The sequence below is a fragment of the Phasianus colchicus genome, chromosome 35 (genome assembly GCF_987193195.1).
Source record: "Phasianus colchicus chromosome 35, bPhaCol1.hap1.1, whole genome shotgun sequence".
Taxonomy (NCBI): Eukaryota; Metazoa; Chordata; class Aves; order Galliformes; family Phasianidae; genus Phasianus; species Phasianus colchicus.
Genome location: NC_143470.1, coordinates 3,169,108 through 3,188,333, shown reverse-complemented (window position 1 = coordinate 3,188,333; position 19,226 = coordinate 3,169,108). Strand labels below are relative to the sequence as shown.

At 56.0% G+C, this 19,226-nt stretch overlaps 2 protein-coding genes across 3 annotated transcripts in view; one reads left to right on the top strand and one right to left on the bottom strand.

Moving 5' to 3' along the window:
- Positions 1–11: 11 nt before the first annotated feature.
- Positions 12–2,279, bottom strand: LOC116241375 (leukotriene B4 receptor 1-like). Of its 2 annotated transcripts, none has more exons than XM_090129164.1 (2): positions 2,180–2,279; positions 12–1,714 (listed from the first exon to the last, which is right to left on the bottom strand). In XM_090129164.1, the coding sequence occupies exon 2, from the start codon at positions 1,702–1,704 to the stop codon at positions 610–612; it is 1,095 nt and encodes a 364-aa protein (XP_089985290.1). In that variant the 5' UTR covers positions 1,705–1,714; positions 2,180–2,279; the 3' UTR covers positions 12–609. The 2 variants fall into 2 exon arrangements, with proteins under 2 accessions (XP_089985290.1, XP_089985289.1); XM_090129163.1 differs by having other exon boundaries at positions 2,193–2,266.
- A 4,216-nt stretch (positions 2,280–6,495) lies between these two features.
- The window catches only part of TNXB (tenascin XB), a 26,230-nt gene continuing 13,499 nt past the window's right edge, over positions 6,496–19,226 (top strand). Inside the window, exons 1-17 of the mRNA XM_090129217.1 lie at positions 6,496–6,622; positions 7,542–7,762; positions 8,234–8,467; positions 8,932–9,044; positions 9,557–9,710; positions 10,565–11,365; positions 11,449–11,538; positions 11,753–12,040; positions 12,566–12,859; positions 13,217–13,510; positions 13,858–14,145; positions 14,809–15,102; positions 15,439–15,732; positions 16,396–16,689; positions 17,026–17,319; positions 17,667–17,954; positions 18,618–18,911. Coding sequence (XP_089985343.1) covers positions 7,546–7,762; positions 8,234–8,467; positions 8,932–9,044; positions 9,557–9,710; positions 10,565–11,365; positions 11,449–11,538; positions 11,753–12,040; positions 12,566–12,859; positions 13,217–13,510; positions 13,858–14,145; positions 14,809–15,102; positions 15,439–15,732; positions 16,396–16,689; positions 17,026–17,319; positions 17,667–17,954; positions 18,618–18,911 — 4,531 coding nt within the window. The 5' untranslated portion in view covers positions 6,496–6,622; positions 7,542–7,545. The remainder of the gene's footprint in view (positions 6,623–7,541; positions 7,763–8,233; positions 8,468–8,931; positions 9,045–9,556; positions 9,711–10,564; positions 11,366–11,448; positions 11,539–11,752; positions 12,041–12,565; positions 12,860–13,216; positions 13,511–13,857; positions 14,146–14,808; positions 15,103–15,438; positions 15,733–16,395; positions 16,690–17,025; positions 17,320–17,666; positions 17,955–18,617; positions 18,912–19,226) is intronic.

Sequence of the window (19,226 nt, the reverse complement as noted above, 5' to 3'; positions counted from 1 at the left end):
TCTTCCTGTAAAAGCACAAACAGGCACAGGTTTTGCCATCACTGACTCTGGGAGGCAGGGCTGAGCCCATTGGGAGGGTATAAAGTCACCAGTGATGTCACCAAAGGATGGGGCGGCCAAGGGAAAGGGACATGTGGCCCCATCCAGCAGTGACACCATCAGCTGTGACACAGCTTTGACTCCATGATGACACTACATAGAGACCCCTGAGGACACTCCAATGGCATTCCAGATGACTTTCCTGGGATCCTGCTGTGACATCCCAGTGACACAATGGTGACAACCTGTGGTCCCTTGGACACCTGTCATATGCCATGGGGACACCTCTGTGTGTGGTGGTGACATCCTAGGCACCCTTCAGGACACCCCCAGGCCCTTCAAACATCCTTCACCTCTCCCAATTCCTCTCTGAGTGTCCTCACTGAGACCCACATGTTGAGACTCCTTGATATTCCCTGAGTTCTCCCAATAACCCCTAAAGGCCACCCCCCTAAAGCTCCCACAATTACCCCTGGGAATCCCTAATACAACCCTAGAGGACTCCAGGGACCCCTCCCCATGGCACCCCACAAAATAATGACAACATCCATCCAAAAGCCTTTCCATCCATCATGCCCTCCCATTGTCACCCATCTCAGTGCTCTCCACCACTGTCCCCTCATCGCCCGTCACTGTTCCCTCTGCCACTGTCCTCCCATCCCCCATCCCCACATCCTCCCTGGCCACCTTCTTGCCTCCATTCTCCCGCTGTCCCCGCGAGCTTCTGGCCTGATGGGTGACAGTCCTACGGGCACTGCTGGAGGCTGTGGAGCCCTCTAGGAGCCGGGGCAGGAGTGCAGCCCCAGCAGTACGACACAGTCCCCGCCCGGCGCAGGCATAGAGCAGCGGATTTAGGGCACTGCTGAGGAATGCCAGCGCAGTGGCTGGTGGCCGGATGGCCTTGGCAACCTTTCTTAGAGTCCCACTGCAGCTCTGCAGCTCCACCACCACTTCCAACAAGCTCCCGACGTGGTAGGGTCCCCAAGTGACGGCAAAGGCGACCACCACGGCAGCCACCAACTGCAGTGTGCGGCCCCGCCGTGCCAATCGCGTCTGCCGCAGCCGCCGCAGCAGTAGCCCATAACCAACGGCCACGGCGACCAGTGGCACAGCCCAGCCCAGCCCTGTCTCCAGCAGGTTGTGGGTCACCAGCCAAGCGGTGGAATTGTGGTTCCGCTTGCACATCCCGTTCTCCACGTGCCGGAAAGCAATAGAAGGGGTGGCCAACACCAAGGCTACCAGCCAAGTGATGGCAGCAGCCCCGTGGGCCAGCTGGGTGGCACGGTCACCTGCCAGCACTGCGGCTGATGGTCGGGACACCACCAGGCAGCGGTGCAGGCTGAGCAGCGCGATGAGGAAGACGCTGGTGTACATGGCAGCTGCACAGATGTAGTTGCAACCACGGCACGTGGCTGGGCCCAGGTCCCAGCGGCCAGTGCTGAGGAATCGGATGTAAACGGGGCCAGTGAGCAGCGTGGCCACGTCAGCCAGGGCCAGATGGGCCACCAGAAGCATGGGGATGCTGCGGCGACGGGTGATGATATAGCTCCACAGCACGAACGCGTTCCCTGGCAGCCCTATGACCATTGCCAGTGACAGCAGGGTCAGTCCCAGTGCTGCATTGGGAATTGCAGAGACAGTCACATTGGAAGGAGGTGTGGACATGGCAGGAGACCTGTGGGGAGAGGGGTAACCAGCATCCTGCAGAGCAGACTCATGCCTACCTCCTTCGCTCAGTCTCCCCATCCCTCCCCTCCAATACTGCCCTTCCTCGTCTGTCCCATCATCCTTCCTTCTTTACCCCCATTCTCTGAGATCTCTTCTTCCTTTGCTGCTCTCACCTCTTTCTCCGTATCTTGCATTCTCCGGACCTCAAAGCTGTCCCCCAGACCTCCCAGTGCACCAACCACATGAATCAAGTTTCCCCACAAACCTCGCAGATAATCCCTTAGGCATCCCAATTTTTCACCCAGACTTTCTAGTTGCCCCAAAAACCTCCCAGTCCCCTTCCAACCTTGCCACTGACCCCATCCCACAAATCTTACAGATCCTGAAGACCTCCCAGCTGTCCACCTACCCCTCCCAGTTGTCCTAGATGACCCTCACTAATGGCCCTGCCCTTCCAGCCTTCCCCCACTACCTCAGGGACTCACATATCCCTTCCCAGAGACCCTGGCAAGGGTGATGGGTCCTCGGTGCCCCCGTTGTCAACAGTGACCACGAACACTAGGTGCTACTTCCCTTCCACTCAGCCCCAGGAAGGAAACACTCACGCAAGAGGAAGAAGGCAGGGAAACCACAGGCAGGAAGGGGGCATATGAGGAGTGACTGCAGACCTTAATTTTTCCCTGCCTGAGTGGGGACAGGAGAGTGTAAAAGCGTAAAAGACAACAGGTAATGAGATCCTCCCAAATGTCCTCCAGGAGGATATTGCCTGGCTGTGGAGTTGGTAGGAGCACATCGAGACAGCATGGAGAGCACAGGGATGGTCTTCTATGTGCCTACTAATACGTATGGCTAACACACCTTCTTTTGTCCTTCATTCCTCCCTCCACCTCCCTATCCCAACAGATGAATCATAGCCTGAAAACTGGGAATCCCATAGATGATTGTACAATGGGGCACAATCCCAAGCAAGACAAAGATCGGTTACCCAGCTCACTGAAGGACACTTTCCCTCAGTCCACCACCACACCAAGGAGGAGTGGAGATCTCTGACAACAGCACTCAACTTCGTATCTCCCACCCAATTCCTATGATGCTGTTGACTGACAAAAAGTATCAAGACCAAAGACAGCCATTTTTGCTCTCTGCTGATGTCCCCCCCAGCTCCAAAGCCATAGGCCTGGGGATCAGCAGATGTTACCCAACAGAAAAATATAAATGGTGTCACAGACAGGATTGTCACAGATAAACTGCTACAAAAATACAGCATGTCCCTCCCCAGGAAGGAGCAGGCTCAGAAGTTTGGAAGGACCAAGAGAAATTGGTGTCAGAATTAAACAGGAACAGGGAACAGAAATGAAAGCAAAGGGAAGTTAATCTGAGGACAAACCCCTGAAAGCAGAGTAAAGGAAAGGAGTTGCCCCGGGCATTCTTGGAGTCAGGACTGACCACTAACCTGTGGAAAACTGCTGCTGAATAATAACAGCTCATATTAATTCCAATTAGACCTTAAAGATATTCGGCAAAATGTTTTAAATACAGAAGCACACGTTTTAATGATTAACACAACAAGCAATTCAGCTAGGATATCCCACGCAAACCGAATAAAACATTGTGTTCCAAACTGCCAAAACCAATTTCTGGCTCCCAGGTGAAAAATGCGTGCTGATCACTTGCTCCACAATTATGATTTGCTGTGAGAAATATTTCATGTTTCGGTGTTTTAAACAGATGCCCTCAGCACCCAGTCCTTCAGTTGAACATCCATCCCATCCCCTGTAGATAAAAGGGGGCTGCATGGATTTTGCTGGGACCACTCCTCCTCCCCCACGGGCCTTTTTAGGGCCAGCCTGTAGTGTTTAACCCTTTATTGTCCCTCAACAAGTCTCAGTGACATAAACCTGGAACATACTGAGTCAGGTCCTGCATTATTCCAAGTGCAGGGATGAGGTGCCAGGCAGTAATGCACAAAGCAAGCACACCCAGAGCTGCATAAATGTTGAGAAACAGGCATTGCTTTGAGAATTTCTCCCTGGTTGCTCTTCCTTATGTCATTTCCTTGGTGTGCAAAGCCAGATGACAGATCATTAGCAGAAAGCTGTCCTGCAGTATCGTGCAGGATTTCACAAAGCAGTGTGTGTTCTATCACACTAATTAGGCTTATGTAATTAAGTCTCACTTCCTTTCTGTGGTGTTGTTACGCATACTTGTGTTCTGGTATTTACACTCTTGTCCTTGTATTGCTGCACTGTCACTGCTGTGGCCAACCACAAGTTTCCCCCTATGGAATTTCTCCTCATATTTCTGCACATTTGTCAGTTCAAGGAACAATTCCCTGCTGCTGCTTTTCATCACTGTGACGCGTTGGGACCTCTGACATAATTTTCCGGAATCCCAGAAACCACCACACAATTGTCATAATAGGCAAAAATACAAACAGCACAGTCGTTTCAGTGCGGTCAGCATTCAGCCCGGCTGTTCTGCTTCACCTCCTGAGCCAAGTGATGTAGCTGTTCCATTTTCCCTTTGACTCCTTATCTGACAGCTTAAAACAACACATTCCTTTCAACTCCTCCCACCCATAACTGTGTCTTAGCAGAGGTAATGGCTGTCTGTGTGGGTCTTGTGGAGGAATTGGGAGAGCTGAAGGATGTTGGGGTCCCAGAGGTGTCCTGAAGGATGCCCAGGATGTCACCACCACACACAGGGGTGCCCCCAGGGCATATGAGGGGCACCCAGGGTAGCTTGAGGTGTCACCATTCTGTCATTGGGATGTCACGGTGTGTAACGACAGTGCTAAGTCAGGGCTTGAAGGAGTGATTGAGCACCTCAGTCACTGGGAGGGTGGGAAGGTGGGGCTAACCAGGGGAACTCAGGTGTATGCAATGCACCTGAGTGCCTGGGAGGGATGGAGCCAGGATCCACCTCTTCCCAGTCCTCATTTAAGGGCTGGCAGTGGAGGGGAAGCTATTTTGCTGGAGAACTCTGCCTACCTGAGACCTTTTGGAAGTGAGCTATTTTTCTTCCTTCATTTCTGTGTCTGCAGCTGCTTTGTTTGGGCTTGCCCTTGTTTGCTTCAGCCTAGAAATTTGCTACCCCACTAGAGGACCTGTGGGGATTAGAAAAGAGGACAGGGACAGGATGGGGGCATGAGATGGGGAGAGCAGGTGGTATGGATGTTGCAGGGTCAGTTCAGGACAGTGCGGCTCCTGCTGGTTTGCTGTGTCACCTGCTTCTCTCCTGCCCCTTATGGCCCTACGTGTTCCCTGTGGCATCAAAGGGCTCTGTGCGCTGCTGTGTTGGGGTCAGCAGGGCATGGAGGGAGAGAGCTGTGGGGCCACGTTTAGGGTCACCTCCTGACCATCCTTGTTATGCACACCACGCACCCCTCCCCCCCAGCCCCACGCGTGCTCTTCAGCCCTACACGTGTCCCATGTCTCAGCCTCACATGTATCCCGCAGCCCCCCCCGGGTTGGATCCACCCAGCCGGAGGCAAAGAGCAAAACACGATCACGAGCCAGTGAACCCTGGCGGCTGTTTCTCCCACCCCGTGGGCTCTGCCCCTCCCCCCGAGGCCCTGGGGACCCCAAGCATCCGCCTCCTCCCTTCCTCAGCTCTGCACTGTAACTCCTACACTGGGGGGCCCAACGCCCAGGGACCCCATCTCACACTTCCCCATCCTACTGTCCCATGGGGGTCTGGGTGCCTCCAACCCCCACGCAGTGGATCCCTGCCGAGCCTGCACTCCTCACCCCGTGTCCCGCAGCAACAACAACAGCCCGGGAGGGGGGAGGAAACGGGAGGGGGGGAAGCGGGGCCAGGGGTGGGGGGGAGTGCAGGGCCAGGCTGAGTCATGGCCCCACCCGGCCCTGTCTGTGGCTCAGCCCTATGGCCCCATATGGCACTGTCACGCAGCATGGCCCCATGGCACAGCTGCATAGCCTCAAGGCTCTGCCCCATAGCAAGCCCCTGCAGCATAGTTTCATAGCCTGGCCCCACAGCCAAGCCCATAGTGAGTCTACCCCAAAATTGTAGTGGGTTCTGTTCTTACTGGGAGCACTGGGGGATATGGAGCAAACAGCGCTGTGGTTACTGGGAGCTGTGGGGCAGGTGGCACCGACTTAATGGGAGCACTGGGACTATTGAAACAGGTGTCACTGTGGTTGCTGAGAACCTCAGGACAGGTGGCAGGGAATGCTGGAAGCTGTGGGGCAGGCAGAGCTGGGATTCCTGGGGGCACTAGCTGTGGCTGTGCTGTGTTACTGGGATCACTGGTGTAGGCAGTGCTCAGGTACTGGTACCATTAGGACAGGTGGCACTAAGATACTGGGAGCACTGGGATGGGCCATGCTGTGTTACTGGGAGCACTGGAATCACCAGGACAGGCAGTGCTGGGTCACTGGGAGTGCTCCGGGCTGCAGCCCCCCCCGCATTCCCCCACGCGTTGTGTCACTGCTCTGCTATGGCAGCTGGACCCCACATCTGGCTGCGCCGCCCAGATGTTTGGTTGCCGCAGCGACCGCCGCCTGTAAACACATCGTGGCCCCCTCTGGGTCCGCCCGGTCCCGCTCAGCCCAGGGTGGAGGGCCCTGTAGGGAGGGGGGGGTCTGCTTTCCTTCACTCCATGGGGAGGTGGTCCCTACATCCCCCGATGCTCAGCATGTGGCCAATGTGAGAACATCATGCCCCTCCTCGGCCACATTCTGCTCTGCTGCTGGCCGCTGTGTCCTGGAGCTGCCTGCTGTGCAGCCCACAGGTGCCGTGGCCACGCCATGAGCTCAGCGCTGGCCCTGCGCCCGGCCCGGGGCTATGAAAGGGCTGGAGCCGCCCCGGAGCCCTCAGTGCTGCGCTGCTGCTGCCGAGCCGGGCCTGGCCCAGCAGAACCTAACAGAACCCAATTGGGCCGAACAGGGCCGAGGTGAGCAGAACTGGTCTGAGCTGAGCTGAGCCAAACTGGGTTGAACCAAACCAGCCAGACCCAACCGGGTGCAGCTGGGCTCACCTGAACCCATCTGGTCCAGTTCCAGGCCCACCCACAGGTCACATCCTGACCCCCGGGAGCAGCTCCAGCACTGGGAAAGTACGGGAGGAGATGGGAGGGAAGGAAGGGTGGGGATGGAGCTGCAGCATCATTGCGTTACGGGGCTGCTGGGATTACTGGAAGAGCTGGCTGGTGCTACTGGTGCTGCTGGAGCTGCTGAAGTTACCGGAGTTATTAGAGTTAGTGGAGCTGGTGGGATTGCTGGAGTTATTGGGGTTGCTGGGGTTACTGGTGCTGCTGCAGTGGCTGGAATTATTGAAATTGCTGGAGGATTTGACTTTCTGGTGCTGCTGGCATTACTGGAGTTACTGATGTTACTGGTGTCACTGGAATTACTGGAGAAATTGGCATGCTGCCAACATTGCTGGTGTTGCCAGCATTGCTGATGTTGTCAGTCTGACTGGTGTTAGTGGTGGTGGTGGTGTCAGTAGAATTACTGTGCTGTGGTGTTATTGGAATTCCTGACGTTATTTGTGTTCCCTGTGGTACTGGTGTTGCTGGGCAGGGTTATTGATGGTTACTGGAGTTCATATACTCTGAAGGGTGGTGTGTGAAGCTACTGGAGTTGGTGGGAACTGGGATCACTGGGGTGTACCTGGCAGCACTGGGGCCACCCCACAGCCCCAGCTCTCTATGGGGCCCTTGCAGTCTGGGGGGGGGAGGCAGGGAGGGAAGAAGGGGGGGAGTGACGCCACGGATGGGAGCTGGGTGCAACCCCACGGTGTCCAAGACCTGTGTGTGTCCCCGTGTCCCCTGAGAGGTCCCTGTGCCTCTGGCATCCGTCCCCTCCCTGCAGGATCATGACCCCGGGGCTGCCGCTGCTGCTGCTGGCGCTGGCACTTCGGAGAGCACAAGGGAATGCGGGAACATCCCCCGGTCCTCCCCCTGTCCCGCCGGAGCTCTCCTGTGGGGCAGAGGTGCTGGAGGCAGTGCTGGGACGGCTGCGGGCACTGGAGGGAGAAGTGCGGGCACTGCAAGGACAGTGCGGGGACAGCCTGGGGCCCCAGGCCGGCACCGGTATGGGGGCAGGGAGGGGGCAGATGGGGACATGGAGGGTGTGGGGATCAGAGATATGGGGGATGTGTTGGGGAGAATGGGAGATATGGGAAGACTTTGGAGATACGGGATGAATGGGGGTGTTTGAGAGATGTGGGGGATCAGTGGGGACATGAGGGATGCGGTAGGGAGCATGGGGATAGGGATGTGGGAGCTATGTAGGGAATGTGGATGGGGGGACATGGGGATGAGGGGATGCAGGGAAATGTGGAATGTAGGATGATAGGGAGTAACAGGGGAACATGGGTGATGTGGACAAGGGAACAGTGTAGGACATGGGGGTGTGGGGACATGGGGAGGACATTGGGACATGGAGGACACGGGTGCATGTGAGACATAGTGACCTGTGGGGGTGTGTGAGGGACATATGGGGAGACATGGAGAAGTCAAAGGGAGGTGTGTGGCTCACAGGGACCCTGCTCAACCCCACAGGGAGCACAGCAGCACGGAGGCTGTGTGACACCCCTGGGGCGGGGGGCTGCTGTGGGTGCCGTATGGGGGAGGCCGGGGATGGTCTCCCGTGTCCCGCACCCCGCTGTCCCTTCGACTGCAGTGACCAGGGACGTTGCCGAGCTGGCCGCTGCCACTGCTTTGAGGGCTTCACGGGACCATTCTGTGCGACCCCCGTCTGCCCCCCTGGCCGTGGTGGGCCCCACTGCACCCTTGGTATGTCCTGTATGTCCCCAAGCCCACTGCTCCCTTGGCATCTGGTCCTGATGCCACCTCCAAGTATCCTTGTCTGTCCCCCAGTTTCCTCTGCTGTCCTTCAGTGCTCTCCCAGTGTCACCATCCCATGGCTTTCAGTTGTCCCAGATCCCTCCAGTGCCCTGAGCATCCGGTGTTCCCATGGCTTGGGCGCTTTTGTTCCTTGGAAAATCCCTCAGTGTCCCATCCCCTGGGTCTCCCGTCCTGTTGTGTCCCCACTCAATGGATTCCCCATATCCTGGTGTCTTCATGGCTTGGGCACCCTTGTTCCTTGGAAACTCCCTCCATTTCCCCATATTGTCTTATCCCTTTGATCCGTTGTCCTGTGTTGTTCTGAAGGTGTCCCCATGCTGTGGCTGCCTCATCCTGCAGGGCTCAGAAATGTTCCTGTGGGGCCACCTCCCATCTGGGCTCTTTCCCTGCAGAGATCCCCTCAGTGACACTGCGCCTGGCTGCGCGCAACCAGACGTCCTTCCGTGTGACCTGGCCGCGGCCAGCCAAGCCCGTGGATGGCTATGAGGTGGCAGTCATCCCCATGGTGAGCTGGAGATGGGGATGGGAATGAGGACACATCCTCAGCACAGTGATGTCCCAGTGTGGTGGCTCCAATGTGTCCACAGTGTGAAACTTGTCCCCAGGATGAGCTGTGTCCATGGTTATTGACTTCTGCCCCATTTGGAGGCATCTCTAAAGTGTCTTCATTGTGTCCCCAACATGTCTCCAATGTGCCTATTGTCTTCAGAACATGACAGAGGCCAGTTCACACCATTGCAGCATGGCTCAGGAGTGCTGACATCTCCTCATTGTGTCCCTTGTGCTGAGGATTAGTCGTGATGGTGTCACCTATCTGCTGCTTGTCCCCAGCACATCCTCTGTCACAGCTGTGGCCACTCTTCTGCTGCCCAGCATGGGGCAGTGATGTGTCCCCACTGTGTCCCCGAGACATCTCCCAGCTCTAGGAGAAGCCATTGACTGTGGCCGCCTGCCTCGTTCAGGAAGAGGTCCCACATGGCATCTTCAGTGTGTCTTTGATGTGTCCTTTGTCCCCAGGATGAACCAGCAGCACTGACCACCCACGAGTTGCCTAGCTCTGCTGTCACCTTTGAGGTGACAGGGCTGACACCTGGACAAGCTTTCGAGATCTTCATCCAGGCCCAGCGGGAGCAGCACCTCGGGGCGCCGGGCACCTTGCGTGTCCGCACCTGTATGTGCCACCTGCTGTGGGACAGGCATGGGGACAGAAGGGTCATAGGGAGGCATGGGGACAGCAGGGGTATGGAAGTGGCATGGGGACAGCAAGGGGGACAGAAGGGGCATGGGGTGGCATGGGCACAAGAATGAGGGCAGGGATAACAGTGCGAGGGGGCAACATGTATGGGGACAGCATTCAGCACAGAGATGGGAATGAGCATAGTGTAAGGACAGGCATGGGGACAGGAATAATGCAAGCACAGGGTGGGGACATCATGGGCATGTGGTTTGAGGTGGGGACAGAGATGGTTGAGGTGGGGACAAGCATGGAAGTGAAGATGGGGCAGGGATGGGTATTGGAATGGGAGTGGAGATGGGTGGTGGTTGCAGCCTCTGTCTGTCCCCATGTGTCTTTATTGTTCCCATGGCTCTGCGGGTCCACATGCATCTGTCTGTCTTGCAGAGGTCTGTGTGTCAGCAGTCTGTCCCTGTGGGTCCGTATGTATCCCTGGGCCTGTCCATCTGCATCTATCCCCATGGGGCTGTGTGTCCCATGGGCTCATCTGTTCACTTGGGGCCTTGTGTCCCTTCAGGTCCGTGTGACCCCAGCCTATCCCCATGCATCCCCGTGGGTCCACGTGTCTCCACATGTCCTGATGCTTCTTCCCTGTGCGTCCCTCTGTCCTTATCTGTCTGCCCCCATGAGTCTGGATGTCTCCAGGCATTCCCTATGATTCCCCAATGTCCACAGTCTGTCCTTAGGTATCTGTGTTGTTCCTGTGTCCATCCATCCCTGTGTCCCTGGGCTGTGGAAGATGAGGGATTTTGGGGTCAGGCTAGTGACCTGGATCCCTTCTGTTTTCACAGTGCTTGCCCAGTCTCTGCCCACCCATGGGGGGCCACGGGGGACCCCTACATTTCTGGCATCTCCAGTGGCCCCAGCATCACCATCAGCCCGAGGGTCTCCAGCATCCCCACGGTCCCCATTGTCACCGGCATCACTGGGGTCCTTGGGGTCACCAGCATCCCTGAGGTCCCCAGTGTCACCGGAGTCCTCAGCAGCACCAACTTCCCTGGAATCCCCGTGGTCTCTAGAGTCCTCAGTGTCCCCGAGGTCACCTACATCTCCATGGTCCCCAGCATCCCCACAGTCCCCACTATCCCCAGCATCCCCTGTGTCCCCAGTGCTCCCGAATGTCCCATCCCTGCATGAGCTGGGGGTCAAGCTATCTTCCTACAATGGATCCTTGCTGCAGCGCCTAGAAAGCCATCTCCGGGCCACGGATTTCCCACTCCGAGACAACCAGACAGTGCCTGCAGTGGCCCGTGCCATCCTCTCCTACCTGCTTCGCCGCAGCCCGGCCTCACTGCGTCATCAATTCCTCCGCCACCTCCAGCAGAACCCCCACCCCAAACCCCAGGTGTTGCCAGGAGCTGCTGGTGAGGCCCTGGTGGATTTGGATGGGTTGCGGGGTCATGCAGAGACCATAGTGATCCGCTACCGGCTGCTGGAGGAGCCGGAGGGGGATGAGGGGGAGATGAGGGTGCCAGGGGACACCACAGTGGCCCGGGTATCAGGGCTGGTGCCAGGAGCCACATACCGGGTGGAGGTGCATGGTGTGGTGCGGGGACATGTCTCCAAGTCCTACACTTCCCTGGTGACTGCAGGTAGGTGACAGGGATGGGGATGGGAATGTGGACAGCTTTGGTTGGTGGCATTCTATAACCCCATGCTGCTCTTCGAGTTGCAGGGCTGGGTGACACCAGTGAGCTTCCACCAGAATGGGAGAACCTGTATGAGATGGAGAGGACTGAGCCCCAAGGGGCCATGGCCAAAGCAGGTAAAACCCCAGATGATGGCAGTGGTGGCAATGGGATAACTCAGGTGTTCACAAGCACTTGGTATCCAGGTTGATGTGGTTGGATGTTTGGGTGGTGAGATGAGTGGATGGAGGAGGGGATAAAGGGATGAATGGAAGGACAGACTGAAGGTTGAGTGCAGGGTAGATGGGTGCATAGATACTTATACCTTGCATCTTGACATGACTGTTGCATCAACATCAGAGGAGGAATCACCACAGCGGCCCCACCTAGGCATGCTCACAGTCTCCCATGTGACTCCTAGCTCCATCCAGCTGCAATGGAGTGTCCTTGAGGGCACCTTTGACTCCTTCACAGTGCAGTACAAGGATGCACAAGGCCAGCCACAGGCACTTGCTGTGGATGGTGGGTCACGCACGGTGACCGTGCCCGGGCTGTCGCCATCCCGCCGCTACAAATTCAACCTGTACGGGGTGTGGGGGCGGAAGCGCATTGGCTTCATCTCCACTGATGCTGTCACAGGTGAGGCTACTGTGAGCCCCATCCACGCCCCCATTTGGATCACTTCATGGGAACTTCGAACTTGGGAGAGAAGGGAACAAATCTTGGCCCTTGATTTGGTGCTGTGTATGACTGTTTGCAGGGTCTGAGGGCTGGAGAGCTGAAAGGATGGAGAGCTGGCTGAGGGTGTGAGTGGCCCATGGATTTGTTGTAGGTAGATGGATTGGTGGGAGAGATGGTGGGGACTGAATGGGTGCAAAAATGGATTTTTAGATGAGTGGAGAAAATGGGTGGGTGAACGAATGGACAAAAAAACACAACAGTGGATGTATGACAGTCTTGATTAGCACGCAAAAAAAGATAATAAAGGAGATGAGAATGGATGTGAAATATGGAGAATCAGAAAGAAATATATATGGCTTTCTGAGCTGAGTGGGTGGCTATAGACAGATGGATGCGCATACAGCTAGATAAACAATTGTAAAAATGAGTGCATAGCTAAAAGGATACCTGATTTCTATGTGTATTATCTTGCTCCCCTTAAAGCTTCAGCAAAACCAAAACAAGAATCACCATCACAGCCACGCCTGGGTGAGCTGACGGCATCCGTCGTCAGCCCCGACTCCGTCCAGCTGGAATGGAGCGTCCCCGCGGGCTCCTTTGACTCCTTCACGGTGCAGTACAAGGATGCACAAGGCCAGCCGCAGGTGGTGCCCATGGACGGTGGGTCACGCTCCGTGACCGTGCCCGGGCTGTCGCCGTCCCGCCGCTACAAGTTCAACCTGTACGGGGTGTGGGGACGGAAACGGCTGGGCCCCATCTCCACTGATGCCATCACAGGTGAGGATGGTGTGTGTTGCATCCATGTCCTGCTGGCAGTGGGCTTGGCCTTTAGCCGGAACCTATCATGGCTCCTCCTGCTTACATTCATCATGCTTGAGAAGGAAGCATTTCCTTGCTAATGGTTTGGAAAGACTGTAGGGGTGGGTGCCTGCAAGATTGGAGGAGGCATGGAGGTGGGAATGGCTGATAACTGTTGCGTTCTGGATGGACGGAAGGATGGATGAGACAGATCTTGAGTAGACCTGTACTCTGAGCACAGCTGTATGGTGGAATGGATGTTGGTTCGGTGGTTGAATAGATGGAGGGTTGACCGCGTGGTGGTTTTTGCAATGAATTACTACCTCTGCATTGCAGCTGCAGCTCCAGTACAGGAGGAAGCACCTTCCCCACCACGCCTGGGTGAGCTGACGGCATCCGTCGTCAGCCCCGACTCCGTCCAGCTGGAATGGAGCGTCCCCGCGGGCTCCTTTGACTCCTTCACGGTGCAGTACAAGGATGCACAAGGCCAGCCGCAGGTGGTGCCCGTGGACGGTGGGTCGCGTTCCGTGACCGTGCCCGGGCTGTCGCCGTCCCGCCGCTACAAGTTCAACCTGTACGGGGTGTGGGGACGGAAACGGCTGGGCCCCATCTCCACTGATGCCGTCACAGGTGAGGATGGTGTGTGTTGCATCCGTGTCCTGCTGGCAGTGGGCTTGGCCTATGGCCAGAAACATTTCATGGCTCCTCCTGCTTACAGTCATCTTGGTTGAGAAGGAAATGTTTTCCTGTTGAATGGAAAGTCTGTAGGAATGAGTGCCTGCAAGACTGGAGGAAGAATTGAAGAGGAAATGATAGATAATCTTTGAGGGATGTGTGGATGGAATGGTGCTGGGATAAATCTGTGCTGAGAGCACAACAGGATGGTTGGATGAACGTTCATTTGATTGTTGCGTGGATGGAGGATTGCTTGTGTGGATGCTTCATCGTTAATTATTTTCTCTGTATTGCTGCTGCAGCCCCAGCACAGGAGGAAGCACCTTCCCCACCACGCCTGGGTGAGCTGACGGCATCCGTCATCAGCCCCGACTCCGTCCAGCTGGAATGGAGCGTCCCCGCGGGCTCCTTTGACTCCTTCACGGTGCAGTACAAGGATGCACAAGGCCAGCCGCAGGTGGTGCCCGTGGACGGTGGGTCGCGCTCCGTGACCATGCCCGGGCTGTCGCCGTCCCGCCGCTACAAGTTCAACCTGTACGGGGTGTGGGGACGGAAACGGCTGGGCCCCATCTCCACTGATGCCGTCACAGGTGAGGGCAGGAATTGGGGCCCGGTGGGCTCTGGGTTTCCTGGAGATAGAAAGTGAAACATGGCCCGTGCTGGGATCTTGATTTCCTCTGGCAAGGGGATGAGCTCCTGGGTGCCTCTTTTAGGAAAGGATCCATGAAATGTGGCGCTGAAGTATGAAGGGACCGATGGGGAATGGATGGAGTGCTGGCTGCCCGTATAAGATGGTGGCTGTTTGAGTATTTGTTTGAATGGATGGGCAGATACGTGAAGGAGTGAAAGGATGGATGGAATAATTTAGGAATAGGTGGATGGATGAAGAATGGATAGGTAGATCCTTGGTGTACTGGTACCATGGATGGATACGTTCACAGATGAATTAGATAATTCTTGGATGGAAGAAGGAGTAAGTGTTGCTTGCTCGGTTGAAGTGAAGGTGTGGTTGCCTGGACAAATGTCTGGATAGAAGTACAGAGAGAATCCTTATATGAATGGTGGGACAGTAACGTGGATGTCTGAACGGTGGCGGTGTGAAGGAATGGCAATTGGGTTAGATGGTTCAAGTGAGGAGTAGGTTCAGAACGGATGGAAAAAGGGAACAGAGAGAGGGTGGTTGGATGGTTGGATATGACTGATGGGCAGGATCATCAGTGCTTGTATCCTGCACTGTGTCTTCTGTATTGCAGCTGCAGAAGAGGTGGAGGAGCAACCACCACCCCAGCCACGCCTTGGAGAACTGACAGCATCCCATGTCAGCCCCAACTCCGTCCAACTGGAATGGAGCGTCCCCGAGGGCACCTTTGACTCCTTCACCGTGCAGTACATAGACGTGCAAGGCCAGCCGCAGGAGCTGCACTTGGACAGTGGGTCCCGCACGGTGACCGTGTCTGGTTTGCTGCCGTCCCACCCCTACAAGTTCAACCTGTATGGGCTGTGGGGGCAGACACGTCTGGGCCCCATCTCCACTGACACCATCACAGGTGAGGGCCCCCACATGCTGCACCTCTCTGGGCCTTGAGCTTGGCGCGTGGCATGAGCAGAGATGGGCTGTGCTGGTGACTGGAATCTGAAAGGAAATGGAAACGTTCCGTGCAGAGAGTGGGAATGTATGGAGGAATGGGAGCAAGCAGGATGAGAGGAGGAGGGGGTAGTGATCAGTGGAGAGGATTTGGTTGCATGGATGGAAATATGGATGGACGGTTTGTTGGGTGGGTGGATAACTTTTCAATCGGGACAGGTGGATGTTTGGGTGAATGGTTGGTAAGCTGTTGAAGATGTGGATAGTTGGATGGGTGGACACGGACTTTGTATTGCAGCTGCAGCCCCAGCACAGGAGGAAGCACCTTCCCCACCACGCCTGGGTGAGCTGACGGCATCCGTCGTCAGCCCCGACTCCGTCCAGCTGGAATGGAGCGTCCCCGCGGGCTCCTTTGACTCCTTCACGGTGCAGTACAAGGATGCACAAGGCCAGCCGCAGGTGGTGCCCGTGGACGGTGGGTCGCGCTCCGTGACCGTGCCCGGGCTGTCGCCGTCCCGCCGCTACAAGTTCAACCTGTACGGGGTGTGGGGACGGAAACGGCTGGGCCCCATCTCCACTGATGCCGTCACAGGTGAGGGCAGGAATTGGGGCCCGGTGGGCTCTGGGTTTCCTGGAGATAGAAAGTGAAACATGGCCCGTGCTGGGATCTTGACTTCCTCTGGCAAGGGGATGAGCTCCTGGGTGCCTCTTTTAGGAAAGGATCCATGAAATGTGGCGCTGAAGTATGAAGGGACCGATGGGGAATGGATGGAGTGCTGGCTGCCCGTATAAGATGGTGGCTGTTTGAGTATTTGTTTGAATGGATGGGCAGATACGTGAAGGAGTGAAAGGATGGATGGAATAATTTAGGAATAGGTGGATGGATGAAGAATGGATAGGTAGATCCTTGGTGTACTGGTACCATGGATGGATACGTTCACAGATGAATTAGATAATTCTTGGATGGAAGAAGGAGTAAGTGTTGCTTGCTCGGTTGAAGTGAAGGTGTGGTTGCCTGGACAAATGTCTGGATAGAAGTACAGAGAGAATCCTTATATGAATGGTGGGACAGTAACGTGGATGTCTGAACGGTGGCGGTGTGAAGGAATGGCAATTGGGTTAGATGGTTCAAGTGAGGAGTAGGTTCAGAACGGATGGAAAAAGGGAACAGAGAGAGGGTGGTTGGATGGTTGGATATGACTGATGGGCAGGATCATCAGTGCTTGTATCCTGCACTGTGTCTTCTGTATTGCAGCTGCAGAAGAGGTGGAGGAGCAACCACCACCCCAGCCACGCCTTGGAGAACTGACAGCATCCCATGTCAGCCCCAACTCCGTCCAACTGGAATGGAGCGTCCCCGAGGGCACCTTTGACTCCTTCACCGTGCAGTACATAGACGTGCAAGGCCAGCCGCAGGAGCTGCACTTGGACAGTGGGTCCCGCACGGTGACCGTGTCTGGTTTGCTGCCGTCCCACCCCTACAAGTTCAACCTGTATGGGCTGTGGGGGCAGACACGTCTGGGCCCCATCTCCACTGACACCATCACAGGTGAGGGCCCCCACATGCTGCACCTCTCTGGGCCTTGAGCTTGGCGCGTGGCATGAGCAGAGATGGGCTGTGCTGGTGACTGGAATCTGAAAGGAAATGGAAACGTTCCGTGCAGAGAGTGGGAATGTATGGAGGAATGGGAGCAAGCAGGATGAGAGGAGGAGGGGGTAGTGATCAGTGGAGAGGATTTGGTTGCATGGATGGAAATATGGATGGACGGTTTGTTGGGTGGGTGGATAACTTTTCAATCGGGACAGGTGGATGTTTGGGTGAATGGTTGGTAAGCTGTTGAAGATGTGGATAGCTGGATGGGTGGACACGGACTTTGTATTGCAGCTGCAGCCCCAGCACAGGAGGAAGCACCTTCCCCACCACGCCTGGGTGAGCTGACGGCATCCGTCGTCAGCCCCGACTCCGTCCAGCTGGAATGGAGCGTCCCCGCGGGCTCCTTTGACTCCTTCACGGTGCAGTACAAGGATGCACAAGGCCAGCCGCAGGTGGTGCCCGTGGACGGTGGGTCGCGCTCCGTGACCGTGCCCGGGCTGTCGCCGTCCCGCCGCTACAAGTTCAACCTGTACGGGGTGTGGGGACGGAAACGGCTGGGCCCCATCTCCACTGATGCCGTCACAGGTGAGGATGGTGTGTGTTGCATCCGTGTCCTGCTGGCAGTGGGCTTGGCCTATGGCCAGAAACATTTCATGGCTCCTCCTGCTTACAGTCATCTTGGTTGAGAAGGAAATGTTTTCCTGTTGAATGGAAAGTCTGTAGGAATGAGTGCCTGCAAGACTGGAGGAAGAATTGAAGAGGAAATGATAGATAATCTTTGAGGGATGTGTGGATGGAATGGTGCTGGGATAAATCTGTGCTGAGAGCACAACCGGATGGTTGGATGAACGTTCATTTGATTGTTGCGTGGATGGAGGATTGCTTGTGTGGATGCTTCATCGTTAATTATTTTCTCTGTATTGCTGCTGCAGCCCCAGCACAGGAGGAAGCACCTTCCCCACCACGCCTGGGTGAGCTGACGGCATCCGTCGTCAGCCCCGACTCCGTCCAGCTGGAATGGAGCGTCCCCGCGGGCTCCTTTGACTCCTTCACGGTGCAGTACAAGGATGCACAAGGCCAGCCGCAGGTGGTGCCCGTGGACGGTGGGTCGCGCTCCGTGACCGTGCCCGGGCTGTCGCCGTCCCGCCGCTACAAGTTCAACCTGTACGGGGTGTGGGGACGGAAACGGCTGGGCCCCATCTCCACTGATGCCGTCACAGGTGAGGGCAGGAATTGGGGCCCGGTGGGCTCTGGGTTTCCTGGAGATAGAAAGTGAAACATGGCCCGTGCTGGGATCTTGATTTCCTCTGGCAAGGGGATGAGCTCCTGGGTGCCTCTTTTAGGAAAGGATCCATGAAATGTGGCGCTGAAGTATGAAGGGACCGATGGGGAATGGATGGAGTGCTGGCTGCCCGTATAAGATGGTGGCTGTTTGAGTATTTGTTTGAATGGATGGGCAGATACGTGAAGGAGTGAAAGGATGGATGGAATAATTTAGGAATAGGTGGATGGATGAAGAATGGATAGGTAGATCCTTGGTGTACTGGTACCATGGATGGATACGTTCACAGATGAATTAGATAATTCTTGGATGGAAGAAGGAGTAAGTGTTGCTTGCTCGGTTGAAGTGAAGGTGTGGTTGCCTGGACAAATGTCTGGATAGAAGTACAGAGAGAATCCTTATATGAATGGTGGGACAGTAACGTGGATGTCTGAACGGTGGCGGTGTGAAGGAATGGCAATTGGGTTAGATGGTTCAAGTGAGGAGTAGGTTCAGAACGGATGGAAAAAGGGAACAGAGAGAGGGTGGTTGGATGGTTGGATATGACTGATGGGCAGGATCATCAGTGCTTGTATCCTGCACTGTGTCTTCTGTATTGCAGCTGCAGAAGAGGTGGAGGAGCAACCACCACCCCAGCCACGCCTTGGAGAACTGACAGCATCCCATGTCAGCCCCAACTCCGTCCAACTGGAATGGAGCGTCCCCGAGGGCACCTTTGACTCCTTCACCGTGCAGTACATAGACGTGCAAGGCCAGCCGCAGGAGCTGCACTTGGACAGTGGGTCCCGCACGGTGACCGTGTCTGGTTTGCTGCCGTCCCACCCCTACAAGTTCAACCTGTATGGGCTGTGGGGGCAGACACGTCTGGGCCCCATCTCCACTGACACCATCACAGGTGAGGGCCCCCACATGCTGCACCTCTCTGGGCCTTGAGCTTGGCGCGTGGCATGAGCAGAGATGGGCTGTGCTGGTGACTGGAATCTGAAAGGAAATGGAAACGTTCCGTGCAGAGAGTGGGAATGTATGGAGGAATGGGAGCAAGCAGGATGAGAGGAGGAGGGGGTAGTGATCAGTGGAGAGGATTTGGTTGCATGGATGGAAATATGGATGGACGGTTTGTTGGGTGGGTGGATAACTTTTCAATCGGGACAGGTGGATGTTTGGGTGAATGGTTGGTAAGCTGTTGAAGATGTGGATAGCTGGATGGGTG